This window comes from Pteropus alecto, unplaced genomic scaffold (assembly GCF_000325575.1).
Source record: "Pteropus alecto unplaced genomic scaffold, ASM32557v1 scaffold39, whole genome shotgun sequence".
In the NCBI taxonomy this organism is placed as follows: domain Eukaryota; kingdom Metazoa; phylum Chordata; class Mammalia; order Chiroptera; family Pteropodidae; genus Pteropus; species Pteropus alecto.
In genome coordinates, this window is record NW_006443568.1 from 9,623,980 (window position 1) to 9,640,287 (window position 16,308).

The window sequence follows — 16,308 nt, forward strand, 5'->3', positions numbered from 1 at the left end:
GACGTAGCTCCGCCCCCAGCGTTGGCGCGAGATCCGAACGTCGGCAGAGGTGGTGTAGTCATTCTCTGAGAAGTTCGGGACCCCCATCCCCTTGCCGGGTTGGCTTGGCCACTTCAGCGGCCATGAGACGCGGAGGACCAGAGGAGGGTGCCTGCGGCGTGTGGCTGGACGCGGCAGCCCTGAAGAGGCGGAAAGTCCAGGTTGAAAGTTGGGGAAAGGGTTAGGGGCCAGGAGGCGTGAGAAGGGAGTTTGGGGGACCCAGAGGTGATGGAAGTAAAATCCAGGACTGAGAAAGGAGCAGCTTTGGGAATTGAGAGGTGATAGGGAGTGGAGTCTGACAAAGGGTGACAAATGGGGTGTGGGGAGGGTGAAGAGAAAATGAGGAAGGCAGGCTGTGAAGGGGTATGGAGAGACTGGGACAACAAGGTTTCGAGGTATGGGGAGAGGTGGAGAAAAAATTTGCTCTCAGGAGTTTGGGCAGACTAGTGAGGAATTAGGAGTTCCTGCAAGGCAGCAGAAGAGGCCGAAGTATTGGGAAAGAGGGCATATGTAAACTTGGTAAATTCTCATCCTGAGAGACCGACAGGTTGCAGGAACTTTCGGTGAAAGAAAGGAGACGGGAAGGGGAGCTGGCCTGTTTATTGAGCATCCATTGGGCGCCAGATACTGTTAAATACTTAATATACATTATATGTTGTTGTAGCTGCCAGCCCCTGAAAGACATGGACCACCAGAAATCAGTGAGTTATAGGAAACATGCTCTTTATTCAGCCAGCTGGGTCTGCCAGGGGTACGCAGACCCCAAATTAAGCAGCCCCAAAATGTAGAGGTACAGGGTTTTTAAGCCCTAAATCCCATTCCTCAGTCTGTCTTAAACACAAAAGTCTATTTTTCTCCTATTCAGTACCTGTCAACCCACAGGTCAGGTGTGCAAGCGGGGATACAGAAGCAGAAAGCTCGTTGTTAGAATGTTATGTTCCCATGGGTGATAGCCTATGTTCCCATGGGCGATAGCCAAGCAGTAATTTTCTAGCCAGCACAAAAGCAGCTATCAAGTAGACGCATGTTTGAGTTACAAGGTCAGAGATGAATAAGTAGTAGCTACTGGCCAGTGTTTTCAAAAACATGCTCATTCACACTTGATCCTTAAACAGCACTCTACTATTTTGGGTAGAATGGGGGCGGTTTGTTGTCTGGCCAGAAGGTAGGGACTGACATTTGGAGAAAGTTTGCTTCTCTTCTGGGCTGACTACCCACAGAAGTGTGGCATCTTGGTCTCATTTTCTAGACCTTGATATGGCGGATACTGTATTTGTTTTCATTTTAGTCTATTTTATGAGTGTAATATGTTTTTTTTTTTAAAGTATAGAATTGTGTTAAGTAAATAAAGGCCTCATTGGCAGTAGCTACTATTAACAATTAGATATCCTTTGAGACATTTTCTATAAATATATATATATATTCCCCCCAGAAATAAGATTATATCAAACATTGTTCTGCTTCTCAACTTTCACTAAATATATGATGAGCTTCACATGTGAGACATATGGGTTTTTTTTAAAGGCTAAATTTACATAGTTTTCAAATTTTGTATTTTAACTTTGCTGCCTCTATTTGAAGATATTGAGAAACATTTCTAACAGGTTTTCTTACACATTAAAGTGGTAAAAAGATTTAGTATGTGATTTGTATATTTGCTCTTAGGCATATTATATTTAAAATGTCATAACAAAGAGTAATATATTTCTCCTTCATTATAACAGCAGTTTAGTTCCTTACCTTTTAACTATGTAGCAGGAAAGGAGAAGGGGACATAATTAAGAGGGAGGTGCACATGTAAAGATATAAGAAATTTTGGCTGAGTCATCTGGTTTCCAGGCCAGCCTTGCTGGAGAATGCCACTTTGACACTCTAACTTTACTGACCTTCAGTCAGTCAGCAAATCCTCTGGTCTCTGCCTTTAAACGTATTTAGAATCTCATCATTTCCTACCATTTCTACCATTGCCAAGAGTGACCCTTATCTCACTAGTAAGTTTAAAACCATCTAGTCGTTTCCTGTCTTCCAGTAAAAACCAAAATCTTTTTAAGGCTCACAAGGCACGATCTGGCTATGTATGCTTTCTCACACCTTTTAGGCCTCATGCTCTTTTCTATGCCTCACTTTGTTCCAACCATATTGGCCTTCAAGCCAGGTACACCCATGCTTGGGACTTCTGCTTAAAGTGCCATAAGGATTAGAATGCCACACGACTCTGCTTCTTCATTTGTTCAAATGTCCACTTATCAGTAAGTCCTTTTCTTAACCACCATAAAGTAGCCTTTCCCTATCTCCTACTCCTCATACTCCCTAACTACTTTAGTCTTGCTTTATTTTTCTCCATACCACTTTTTACCATCAGACATACTATATACAGTTGAACCTTGAACAATGCAGGGGTTAGGAGCACCAACCTGCCATGCAGTTGAAAATCCACATATAAATTTTGACTTCTCCAAAACTTAACTACAGTCAGCCCTCAGTATCTGCAGGAGATTGGTTCCCGGACCAAAATCCGAGGGTACTCAAGTCCTTTATATAAAATGGCATAGAATAAAGCATACGGTCGGCCCTCCACATTCATGGGTTCCCAACCATGGATTGAAAATACTGTTTTCGATCTGTGGTTGGTTGGATGCGAAACCCATGGATATGAAGGACCAGCTGTATTTACTGAAAAATACCCGCATGTAAGTGGATCTGTGCAATTCAAATTTGTGTTGTTCAAGGGTTAACTGTACTCCATTTACTTGTTCATTTATTGTTTTTCTTCACCTACTAGAATGAAAGTTCCATTAGTTCTTCAGTGTCCAATACTGTTTGGTACTCAGTAAATATTTATTGAATGAGCAAATGAGTGAATGAACTAATCTATCCAGGCTTTGCTTTCAGAACCTATTAGATAGAGTTATAGTTCCTTATTCTCTTTCTCACTCTGAGAGGATAAGTGGGAAGACTTTGAGCTTTTTAGAGCAAAGGTGGATGGGAGACCTCTAGTAAAATGGCAGTTAAAGTATGTACTTAAAAAAACCTCCCAGATACTTCTTGAAATGATAAAAGGAGAACCAAAAATAGAGAAGAAAAGTTCATTTTCACTGAACTTGAAAAGGCACAATCAAACTACTGAAGTCTATGGTAGCAACACTGTTAGGGGTTTGTACTGTAAGACTGATAAAAGTCTATAAATGTACTTAATAAATGTTTATCAATATGATCTTTATGTAGTAACTTATGATTTGTAAAACTTTTTTACATGTTTTATTTCACTTCTTAATAGCTTTGTGAGCAGTGAGATTACCCCTACTTTACAGATTAAATTTAAGTTCTGCTAGAGATGTGTTCAAGATCATATTAGAGTAAGTGCAGCTCTAAGGCTTGATTTCCAGGTCTTCTAACTCTTGATCCAATGTCTTTTTATGTGTAAGACATCCTCAGATGATAAAGAAGTGATTAAGCTAGTTACAACCCTGGCAGCAGGGAATATGATAGGTACACAGATAGACTGTAAGTACCTCAGAGGCATTAGGATACTGTTCTAAGGGTTTAGAAGAAGAGATTATATTTGATCATGGGTGGAGGATTTAAAATATATCCACAAATTCCTTTAATACACCTCCCTTTAAGTGATGGAGACTAATGCCCCTTCTCTTGAGTGTGGGCTGTGTGAGTGTGACCAATGAATAGAATGTCATGGGGGGAAGCCAGCTGCCACTTATGAGAATACTCAAGCAGCTCTGTGAACACGTTCAAGTTGTGAAGAACCTAGACCTTTGCCCAAAACAGTGAGCGAGCCACCTTGAAAGTGGATACTGTAATCCTGGTTGATAGGTTGAATACAGTCTAATGAGATTGCGAACCAGAACCACCCAGCTAGGCAGCTCCCAAATTCCTGTTGCACAGAGGTTGTAAGATAAATGTTTAAGTTGCTAAGTTTTGTGGCAATTTGTTAATGCTGCAATAGAAGCTAATACAGATTTTGGTTCTGGAAGTAGAGAGCTGCCTAACAAAAACCTAAAATGTGGGAGTGGCTTTGGAATGGGGCAATGAGTGGCAGCTAGAAGGGCTTTGAAGAGGGTGCTAATGAAAGCTTGAAGAGCTTTTAAGAAACTAATTCTCCAAGTGTGATGGCCTTCAGGAGTCTGTGGGTGAGGGCTTAAAGGAAAGTGAGAAAAATCTTATTGGAAGCTGGAGAAAAAGGGGATCCTTATTTAGTGACTGAAAGTTTAGCAACATTGTTTTCCACAGTAAAGTGGAAGGTAGAAAATGTACCAAAGAATTGAGCGATTATAAGTAAAGAGATTTCCAGGCAATGTGGAAAGAAAGTGCTACCTAGTTTCTTTTTGCTGGTTTTACAAAATGTCAGCGGAGAGAAGCTAAAGGAAGAGCCTGTTAAAAAGAATCCTAGACTTGTTGGTTTTGAAAATTCCCAAACTCTCCAGATGGCAAAAATGGGCTTTTCTTTGCAGAAAGCTTTAAAACTATTACTTCAATCTCTTGTTATAGGTATGTTTAGATCCACACATGAATTAGATACTCGACATCAGTAGTTACTAGGGTGTTGCTGTTGTGCTGGCTGGAAAATTACTGCTTGGCTATTGCCCATGGGAACATAGGCTATCGCCCTTAGGAACATAGGTTATCACCCATGGGAACATAATGTTCTAACAATAAGCTTTCTGCTTCTGTACCCCCGCTTGCACAACCAACCTGTGGAGTCTGTGTACCCCTGGCAGACCCAGCTGGCTGAATAAAGAGCATGTTTCTTATAACTCACTGATTTCTGGTGGTCCGTGTGTCTTTCAGGGGTTGGCGGCTATAACACTGTGAACAGTTAGTGCTGTCCATTATGCCACTGGAAGAAGACACTAGAAGCTTCATGCTTGGAATTCTCTTAGAATTTGCCCTTGGTTGATTTTAATCTGTATCTCTTCACTGTAATCATGATTATAACAGCTTTCAGTGAGTTCTGTGAGTCCTTCTAGCAAATTATCAAATCTGAGAGTGGTCTTGGGGACCTTCAAACTTAGTGTCAGAAGTGAGGGTCGTCAAACATCTATTTCCTACCCCTGTGCCCCACTATTCATACAAATGCCCACTCCCCCTCCATTAGGGGAATGCAAATCAAAATCACAGCTAGGTACTACTTCACATCTACTAAGATGGCTATAATAAAAAATATAGATGATATCAAATTTTGGTAAGCATGTGGAGAATTGGAACCCTCATACATTGCTAGTGCATACATAAAATAGTGTAAGCAGTTTGGAAAACAGTTTGGCAGTTAGAAGCAACCCAGATGTCCATCAACTGATGAATGGATAAACTGTTATATCTATACAATGGAATATTTGCTGTTAATAAAAAAGGAATGAAGTACCTATACATGCTACAACATGGATGAGCCTCCAAAACATGCTCAGTGAAAGAAACCAGTCATAAAAGACCAGATAGTGTAGGATATGTGAAAGGTTCAGAACAGACAAATCTGTAGAGACAGAAAGTAAATCAGTAGTTTCCTGGGGCTGGGGTAGGAATTGGGAATGACTGCCAATGAATGGTACAGGGTTTCTTTTTGGGGTAAGGAAAATGTTCTCAGATTGTGATGTTTACATAGCTCTGTGAATATGCTGAAAAACACTTTGTACACTTAAATGGGTGAATTTTATGGTATGTGAATTTTATCTCAATAAAGCTGTTAAAAAGAAAGGCTTTGTGAAGAGGTAGCCTTTGAGGCAGTCCTTACAGAGTTTGTTGGAAAGCAATGGAGACGAAGTGGGCATTTGTATGAATAGTGGCACAGGGGTAGGAAATAGATGTTTGACCACTTTGACTTCTGACACCAAGTTTGAGGGTCCCCAAGACCACTCTCAGATTTGATAGTTTGCTAGAAAGACTCACAGAACTCACTGAAAGTTGTTATAATCATGATTACAGTTTATTGTAATGAAGAGATATAGATTAAAATCAACCAAGGGCAAATTCTAGGAGAATTCCAAGCATGAAGCTTCTAGTGTCTTCTTCCAGTGGCATAATGGACAGCACTAACTGCTCACAGCAACGATATGTGACAATATAAGAGTATTGCCAACCATGGAAGCTCACTGAGCCTAGGTGTCCAGAATTTTTGTTGGGTTTGGTCATGTAGACATGGTCGACTACTTGTGTAGTTGACCTTCGCCCCTATGCAGGTCAGGCTGATACTGCATGGCCAAAGCCCCCACCATAGAGCATATGGTTAGCATAGACTATCTAGTGTGGCCCAAGGCCTCCAGATAAACAAAGATACTCCTATCTGGCAGGACATTCTGAAATTTAAGAGATTACCTCCCAGGAGCCTAGGGCAAAGACCAGACCTCTCTTTGGTAAGATACTTTTTTACATAGGGAGTAATTCAGTCTGGCTACAGAGTAGGTAGGGGAGTTGAAGGTGAGATTAGGATGGTAAACTAGTGCCATGTTGTTGGAAATTCCTGGAAGCCATTTGACATAACCAGAGCTGCGTCTAAGATTAACCTAACAGTGCTTATATGAAAGTAAGTGGTACACTGAAAATTAGGCTGGAGGAATTTGAGGATATTGCAGAAGTTTAGGTAAGAAATAACAAGGGCCTAATTTAGGATAGAAGTTGAAATTATTTGTTTTTGATGGATTATTAATCTATATAATTATATATCTAAAGTGTAGTTATGTTCAAGAATGACCTAAATGTGGGCTTGGAAGGATCTTTTTATTTATTTATAATCATGATTTATTCCTACAGCACCTGGTCTTCCTAGGTGGTCTCCCATCCAAGTACTAACCAGGCCTGACCCTGCCTCGCTTCTGAGATCAGACGGGATCGGGCTTGTTCAGGGTGGCATGGCCGTAGACCATGGACCATGGCTTCACTGGGGTGCGAACCCAGGACCTTCTGGGTGTAAAGCAGACATGCTAACCACTACACTATGGAACCATGTCCAAGAAGGATCTCTTAAATATGTTTTTAAAGACGTGATTTTGTTCCAATTTTCTGTAGCCCTCTAGGTCTCCTTCCTTTTAAAGCAATAGTCCCTAACCTTTTTGGCTGGTGCTCCTATGAGAATCTAATGCCTAATGATTTGAGGTGAAGCTGAGGTGGTGATGCTAGTGCTGGGGAGCAGCTGCATATACAGATGAAGCTTTGCTTGCTTGCATGCTGCTCACCTCCTTTGTGGCCGGGTTCCTAACAGGCCACGGACCAGTACTGATCCATGATTGGGAGTTGGGGGGGGCATGGTGGGGTGAGGGGATTGGGAGTGGGGGTGTGTGTGTGTGTGTTAGGGACCCCTGTGTTAAAGGACCTTTGTATCTTCCCTTCAGTTTTTTTTTACATTTAGGAGCGAGAACTTGTTACCTAAATAGAAGATGATTATAGAGAAAAAAAGGTTTTTAAATATAACTTGAAATAATGCTCGGAAATTGGGAGAATTGATATATTATAGGTTAATTGTATATATGTATTGTGCACACACATACATACACATGCACATAAAGAATAATACTTCTCTTCACAAAGTTGACACCTTCCAGGGGAACTTGGGGATTTGTTTCAGTATGGGGATTTCTCCTCTATTGGATTTCAGTTGAGGCACTCTCTTTCCCATTTAAGTGATCATAGTACTCTTTTTTCTTTCATTGGTCTGTCATCTCTGCTATTGAGAGGGCTGTAATGTGGCCATTGTTATATTGGAAGTAGTTAAAATCAGAGATTTAAACAGATCTTCAATAAATAGTCCATATTAAAGCAAAACTCATGGTAAATGTACTAAAACATTGTACTACAATGACCTCTGACATGCATGACATCCTTTAAGTGTGAAAAATCTCATTAGCTAGGTCTTTCATGAGACCTAGCTAATGAGATTAATGGGTGTAGACATATCAGGTCTCCAACTTAGGAGTTGTGATACTTAGAAGAAAGTGCTTTTTTCTTACTGAGTTTTCATTAGGTTTATATGAAAAACCAGTATCAGGTGGTTCTAGAGAAGATTCTTGGAGTAATTTTCTAGATTACTTTGTTAGTTTGTTAGATTACTTTGAGAGGAAAAACCTTCACAGTTTCAATGGATGTACTCTCTCATCCTGTCTGTTTCGGAACTTATGTGTGACACTAGTTACAGTGACAGGAGCTCACCTTGGTCACAGTATTAGAAAAGCCTTAGTGTTTTCTGACAGCTTTGTCAATATTAAAAATGTAATGAATAGGTATATACAAAACAGAAACAGGAATATATCCTACCTGTATATCCACCTTCTTTTTAAAATATTTATTGAATTAAGTACCTACTATGTGTATTAAGCTAGTTGTGTGGAGGATGGAAAGAAAAATAAGTGAATCAGATATTGATCCTAGGATTTTGTAGGATAAGCCTTGAAGTACCAAGTGATAAATGCCAAGTTCAGAAGATGAGGCAATCACATCTTGCTGTGGGAATCAGGAAATCTTGAAGCTAAGCTGAAGAATACATAGCAATTCAGAGCTGGGTATGAAAAAGGCCCTTCTATGTGAGGCACAGAAATGAAGAAGTTGAAGGCCGTAATAGGGACTGGCATCTAGCTGAGTATTATGTTACAGGGTGCATGAAGGGTTTTTCGTAATGGAGAAAAACGCAAACTGGAATCATATCAGTGTGTACGGTCTGAGTTTACCTTTTATGCTATAGGTAACAGAGAAACTATTGGCAGAACAATATGATCACAGTTCTTTAAGAAGATTAATCTAGATGTTGGGTGTGGGACTGATAGAAACAGATAGCGAATGGGGGCCTGACCAGTTAAGGCAAGACTAGGACTAGGCAAGAGTTTATGAAATCTTAAACTAGGGCAGTGTGTTGTTTGTTTTTCAGGTTTGGAGAGTTTAAAGTAAATTTTGAATTAATACCTTGTTATTAATTCAACAGAGCTGTTTGATATTGGAAATGATAAGAATCTTGGAAGCTTTTCTAGGTCAGACTCCTTAAACAGTTTTACTTAGGACATTCTTGTAAGGTGGCATCATCCTTCCAGGCTGACTTGGTGAGGCATGAATGATAGTGACTGATCAGGAAAGGTTTTTGTCTAAAATGTCATCAAATTCATGCTATGAGAGACTAAGAAGTAAGGGACGACATGGTGATGGTGCTTTCTGACCCTTAGAAGTGGGAAGAGATGAATATGAGCCCTGGGTAGCATAAAGGAGAAGGTAGCATGGCAGAAACAATGAAATACATTTGTGTATTTCAGAGCTGTGTCAATTGATGTAGAAAGTAAGACTTCATACTATAAATTTAAGACTTCATAAATTTAATACCAGAGCGACCATTATGAATAAAGGAAGTTGTGTACTAGACTTGTTCTGAAGGCCATATAAATCATTAAAAAAGAATTACATTGGTTTGGAAGCAGAATTTTAACACAAACTTATAGATAAATTATCAGATGAAATTAAGCATGAGAGCTAAACTGAATTTAAATGTGAAAGAATGAAAACATTTCCTAATGGACAGAGAGGTGAAGTATATGACCCCAGATCTGCTTTGATAGTTGTGGAATATAAGTAAGGGTCACACTTTCGTGATGATTTCCAGCCAAAAACAAAACAAACAAAAAACATCACTCTGTAGGAATACGTCACAGGGGATCCTTGGGATAACACGAACAGCAGGAGCTCCATAGTTAGAGGAAGTCAGATTTTCCTTCCACCACTCTGAAAGAAGAAAACTTGATGGGACCGTGAATGTGATATACTAAAGGACTGGAGATTATTTGGTTTGGAAGGAACGCGTTCCTTCAAGTTAAGTTCTTTAGGGCATTCTTATAGAGTGAGAATTGTTCCTATCTATGCTATGGCTCACCTAGGTGTTTGATCCTGTAGGAACCCTATGCCTGTCAGACAGGCTTTCTTACCCTGTGTAATATATACACTGGGGTTGCCTTTATTTTGAAGTAGGGATAATCTGCTGAAAGACTTTGTCCCTGGGCCCCTCTCAGTTCCAGATGACCTGTTCTTACTCAGAGCCTTAACATTCCACTGAGATAAATGTAGATTCTTGAAGCCAGTGGTCTTCTGAAAGATCTATAACTGGGGCGAGATCACTCGTGACATCATTCTGACCTAAAGAAGGAAACATTCTGCTCCTACTAAATATGTACAACCTGGTAAAAAGCCTTATTCCCAGATGTTTTGCTAATTGAGGTCCTCCTGCTATCTGATAATCTGTAGTTTTCTGTAAGTCTTCTTTATGGGACTTAGCATACTTGTAGTGATTTAAATAACTATTTATTATTAATTTGCCTGATTTTTCCCTTAAGCTGTAAGCTTTACCAGGGCAGAATCACTCTGTTTTGTTCATCACTATTTTCTCTGTACTTAGCATATAGGTGCTCAAATACTTGTTGGCATACTAACTCACACAATTTCACATATCTATGATGAGTCTTTCATAAAATTTAAGGAGTCATGTGCCTGCTTGGGCTTTCTCATAGCATGGTGGGTAGATTCCAAGAATGAGCATCTTAAGAGAGTAAGGCATTTTTATGACCTAGTTTTAGAAATCATGTAGTGTTACTTCTATCCTACTTTATTGGTCAGGCAGTGACAAAGTTCTTCCCAGGTTCAAGGTGAGGGAATATGGATCTTGCCACTTGATGGGAGGAATGGCATGGTCATATTATAAGAAGAGCATGTGAAATGGGAGATGTTGTATTGGCCATTTTGACAAAGACTATTATAGTTGTTGTTTTCTTCAAATTTGGAAGAATTTTAGCCATAATTTCTTCAAATATATTTTCTTTACTCTTCTACGTCGTTTTATGGAACTCTAATTATATGTGTGCTTGATACCCCACAGGTCATTAAAACTCAGTTTATTCTTTTTCAGTTTGTTTTTCTCTTTGCTTCATTTTGAATAGTTAACATTGCTGTGTCTTCAGGTTCAGTTATTTTCTTCTGTAGTCTTTAATCTGCTGTTAACTCATTTAGTGAATTTTTTATGTCTTCTATTTCTCATTTTCATATATTTTTTAAATTATCGAGCATATTTATAGTAACTGTTTTAAGGTTTTGTCTTCTAATTCTGTTATTCCTGACATTTCTGGATCTGTTTCTGTTAATTCATTCCATCCTTACCCCCAGTTATGGATGTTTTCCTGCTTCTTCACATATCTAGTAATTTTTTATTGCATGCTAGCATCTTGAGTGCTACATTGTTGAATATCTGGATTTTGTTGTCTTTAAAGAATACTGAAATTTGTTTAGGGTAGGTAGTTACTTTGCTAATCAGCTTGCTACTTTAAATGCTTGCATTTAAGCTTTGTTAAGACAGGTTTGAATAGCCTTTCTCTAAAGTTAGTTTAGCTCTAAGGGTAAGGGTGTTCCTCCTGAGAAATCTATTGAGTGCCCCTGGTATTTAAGAGGTCCTTCTATTCTGATTAGAACTATCCCAGCCCTGTGTGAGCTCTAGGTGTTGAGCTTGCAGTTCTTGGCATTTCTCTGTCTGGCCCCATGGGGTGTCACCTAACACATGCGTAGGTTAGTATTCAGTAATAGACTGAAGGTATCTCTATGTAAATTTCTGGATGTAGTTTCCTGTGCTGCAAATACCAGCCGCCTCAGCTTCCCTAAATTTAGTAGCAACTTGTGGTGCTCTGCCTGGGTACTCCATACATTGCAGTCTGACAGGTGCTTCCAAGCAGAAAGCTAAGGTGGTCCTAGGGTTCATCCATTTGTTTCCTTCTCAAAAATCCTTTTCAGGGATGACAGTCTTGTACTGTCTCTTACCCACTGTCAAAAATCAGTTATTTCATGTATCTTATCTAGTTTTCTAGTTTTTGTATGGTGGAAGAGAAGCTTCTGTACTAGTACTAAAAGTCAAAGTATGAACTTTACATCTAGGATGTCTTTCTTCTTTTAACCATTTAAGTACATCTTAGTTTCCAAAAGTAAAAATGAAGTCAACTATCGGCTAGAATAATTTGGGTTCAGGTTTCAGGCCTACTTCCAACTTGCTGCTTGAATATTGACAAATCCCATTTCTTCTTTGGCTTTCACAGGCAAATTGAATTGAATATAACTTTAGTCTCTCTGATTCTCAGGCATTCTGTAACAAGCAAAGAGAAACAAAAATAAATCACACTAAATAAGGATGAGGTTATGAAAGTTGATATTTTCAAAACCTCTGTGGCCTTTCTTCCAATTCATACTCTAAAGTATAGAGGGGCCCGAGACGAAATAATAAGACTAATGCTATTTCATTGCTCTTCCTCCTAATAATAGCCAGCTATTATTGAATGCTATCTATGTGCCAGGAACTGTGTAAGACTTTTATGTGAATTAATTCACCTAATCCTCATAACTGCCCTATGGGATAGGTACTGTTATTGTCCCATTTCTCACATAAGAATGAGACACAGATTGAGCAACTTGCAGAGGGTCACACAGTTAATAACTGGCAGTGGCAGAGTTGGGATTGATTTGAACCCAAGCTGTATGACTCAGGAACCATGCTCTTAACCACTATGGGATTATTTGAAAACTATTGAAATGCATCAACTACTGCTGATGTTCAATCATTAATTATTTTTAAAGGAGAGAGCATCATCTCCAGAATCCCTTCAACAAATCCTGTTTGTTTTGTCAGCCTTACTGATTTCCGTGGGGAAGCAAAAAGACTGGGCTATAGTTGGAATACATGATTCCTGAGAGAAGCATACCATCAGTATGGCAGGAAATGGTAGAAGATAATGCATATTAAAAACTACCTAGAAAAAAAGGTCTGAGTGGAGTCCAAGGGGTCCTGTGTGGTTCCCAGAGGGTCACTGTTGTTTACTGAATTTGAATTCAGGATTCAGGCCTACTTCCAACTTGTCTGGCAGCTGTTTTGATATTAATAGGGTCTCTTACTCTTTTTCTCCTTATTTTCAGACACGTTTAATGATGTCAGGCACCAAAATTCTAACACCCTTTCCTGGAGAGAGAAAGGCTAAGTTCTCTTGTACTCAAAGAAGAAATCTACCTGCAAGCGTTCGGCAGACCAGTATTACTTCCTTCTTCACCTTGCAGCCAGGTATGGTGACCTGTGTGGGAGCACTCAGGGAGTAAAAAGGAGTGCATTTATTCATGCTGGAACATTTATAAGTGGGGACACCAGGGCATTGTTTAAATTAAGCTCACCTATCAGAAGAGGTTATAAAACATAATCACCTTTTGAAGAGCAATATATACATGCTTTTACAGACATACCTTTCTGGTTCTGTTTTGCTCAGTTTAATATTAAATATTTGTATTCCCTGCTGGAGCAGCAAGGAAAGGTATACTTGGGAGTTGGGGATACATAGGGGGGCTGACCTGCCATTAATTAGGTATAAGTCTTGGATTGGTTACAATGAGTGGTCTGTATAAGATTAATTGATAATTGATATTTCTGTATGAAGTTTCTCAAATCAGTCAAGGGTCAACGATGCTTTTTTCTTAGAAAGGATGGCATAAAGTTGGTTCGTGTCTCATCATGTCCCACTTAAGGGGACCAGCTGCCTCAGAGCAGGCTGGCGCTTACAGAGCAGGGTTCCTGACAATTGGAGGGCATTGGAGGAGAGTTCTTCACTCTTGGTGCACTTCCCAAGATCGTTTTGCAAAAACCTTCAAAATACATTCTCCCTACCCTCCAAAAAAACTTAAACATCATTTTACTTTAACTCACAAGGGCAGGTTTTTTCCTCAAAAACATTTTCCATTTTAAATTTCAAAATTCTAGTATATTCTGTAGCGGGTCCCCAAACCCTGGGCCACACACCAGTACTGGTCTCTGGCCTGTTAGGAACTGGGATGCATAGCAGGAAGTGAGTGTCGGGCGAGTGAGCAATCTAGGTTGTGCACTCCTTATGAGAATTTAAATGATCTGAGGTGGAGCTGAGGCCGTGATTTTAGCGCTGGGGAGTGGCTGCAAATACAGATTAACATTAGTGGAGGTTTGACTTCACAGAGACCGTAATAAATCAATTGTTTGCAGACATATCAAAACCCTATCAGTGAGTGGCAAGTAAGTTGATGTACAGCTGTATCTGGTGGCAGGCTTTAAGTCAGAATCCGACACTTATTTTAGCCCGCATGTGGCCCACCCATTATTTTATTAACCACTTCCGCCTACACCTCTTCCCACATTGCACACCTGTGTCAGTCACAGTTTTGGTGAACCCACAAGCTAACCCTGGCCAAAATGAGTAAAACACAAATGTCACTGGAGAACTTCTTTGAAAAGGGGAAAGACCCAAAGATGAGACAGCAGCGGGCTCTAAGACTGCCAACAAAAAGAAAGCTGCATTTAAAATAAAATACCAAGAGTCCTACTTAAATTACGGATTCATTGCAACAGGTGAGTCACATTCTCCAAGCCCACATGATATGTGGGGACTGGCCATCCAACGAATCCATGAAACCTTCAGAACTGCTTCGTCACATGGAGACCAAGCACCCTGCATTGAAAGACATGCTTTTGGAGTTTTTGAAAAGAAAAAAAAACCATGAACACAAAGAACAGAAGCAATTTTTGAAGGCCACCACTTCATCAAACATGTTTGCACTAAGAGCATCAGTGGCTGACTGCATTGCTAAAGCTAAGAAGCCCTTTGCTGTTGGTGAAGGGTTGGTCCTGCCTGCTGCTAAGGACATTTATTGTGAACTTTTAGGAGAGGCTGCAGTTCAAAAGGTAGCAAGTGTTCCTCTTTCGACTAGCACCATAACTAGACGAATTGTTGAAATAGAGGATATTGAGACACAGTTGTTAAGAATTATGAGTCACCGTTGTACACAGTCCAGGTTTACGAGTCTGCTGATGTTGACAATAAGGCAACAACAGTACTTGTTTCTTTGTGATCTGTTTATTTTTATTTTTATTTTTTAATGCCTACAGCACCTGGTATTCCTAAGTGGTCTTCTGTCCAAATACTATCCAGGCCCAACCTTGCTTAGCTTCCGAGATCAGATGAGATCGGGCACGTTCAGGGTGGCATGGCTGTAGACTGTGCGATCTGTTTTTCAGGAAGATGTGCATGTGGACATGTTATGTGCACTTTTGTTGCCAACCAACACCACAGCTGCAGAACTATTCAAGTCTTTGATTACATATCAGGAAAACTGAATTGGTCATTTTGTGTTGATATATACACGGACGGAGCGGCTGCCATGACTGGATGACTTTCTGGTTTCACTACTCGGGTCAAAGAAGTTGCCTCTGAATGTGAGTCTACGCACTGTGTCATCCAGAGAAATGCTGGCTAGCCGAAAACTGTCACTCTTAATGTGAGTCTACGCACTGTGTCACCCAGAGAAATGCTGGCTAGCCGAAATGTGAGTCTACGCACTGTGTCACCCAGAGAAATTGCTGGCTAGCCAAAAACTGTCAACTTAACGTTTTGCAGGATATTATTAAAATTGCCACATTAAAGTACACGCCTTTAACTCACGTCTGTTCACACAGCTCTGTGAGGAGATGGACACACATCTTCTCATACACAGAAGTGAGATGGCTTTCTAAAGGTAGATCACTGGCCAGAGTTTTTGTTACAAGAAGTGCTCCAGAGATTTTAGAAAAATGGTCACCACTTGTAGCACATGTCAGTGACACAGAATGGGTCACAAAACTTGCTTACTTCTGTGACATATTCAGCCTGCTTAACCGATTCAGTCTGTCACTTCAGGGGAGAACAACAACTGTGTTTAAGTTGGCAGATAAAGTGGCTACATTCAAAGCCAAACGAGTTATGGGGGTGACAAGTGAACATTGGGATTTTTGACATGTTTCAAACATTAGTAGAGATTTTGAAAGAGACTGAGCCAGGGCCTTTTTTCTCCCAGCTGGTACATGATCGATCATCTGTCTCAGCTTTTGAAAAAGTTTGAGCATGACTTCCCAACCATAAAAGACCCCCAAACTGGGAAGGAAGGAATGGACCCATGACCTATTTGTGAATAAGCCAGGTGAATCGACTTTGTCCGTGCTAGAAGAGGATCAACTGCTTGAGACTGCAAAATGACGGTGGCCTTAAAAGTATGTTTGAAACAACTTCAGATCTCCATATGTCCTGGATTAAAGTCAAGGCAATTATCCTGAGATGACCACAAAAGCACTGAAAAGTCTGCTTCTATTTCCAGCATCCTATCTTTGTGAAGCGGGGTTTTCTGCAGTGACAGCAACCAAAACGAGATTATGGAGTAGACTGGACATAACAACTTTGGTTGTCACTGTCTCCCATCACCCCCAGATTGGGACTATCTAGT

At 40.1% G+C, this 16,308-nt stretch overlaps 1 protein-coding gene and 2 pseudogenes across 1 annotated transcript in view; 1 reads left to right on the forward strand and 2 right to left on the reverse strand.

Annotated features, from left to right (window-relative positions):
* The window catches only part of AUNIP (aurora kinase A and ninein interacting protein), a 20,162-nt gene continuing 3,854 nt past the window's right edge, over positions 1-16,308 (forward strand). Inside the window, exons 1-2 of the mRNA XM_006924409.3 lie at positions 1-200; positions 12,958-13,099. Of these exons, the coding sequence (XP_006924471.1) occupies positions 123-200; positions 12,958-13,099 (220 nt within the window). The 5' untranslated portion in view covers positions 1-122. The remainder of the gene's footprint in view (positions 201-12,957; positions 13,100-16,308) is intronic.
* LOC112472976 lies at positions 6,790-6,908 on the reverse strand (annotated as a pseudogene).
* Positions 14,933-15,051, reverse strand: LOC112473098 (annotated as a pseudogene).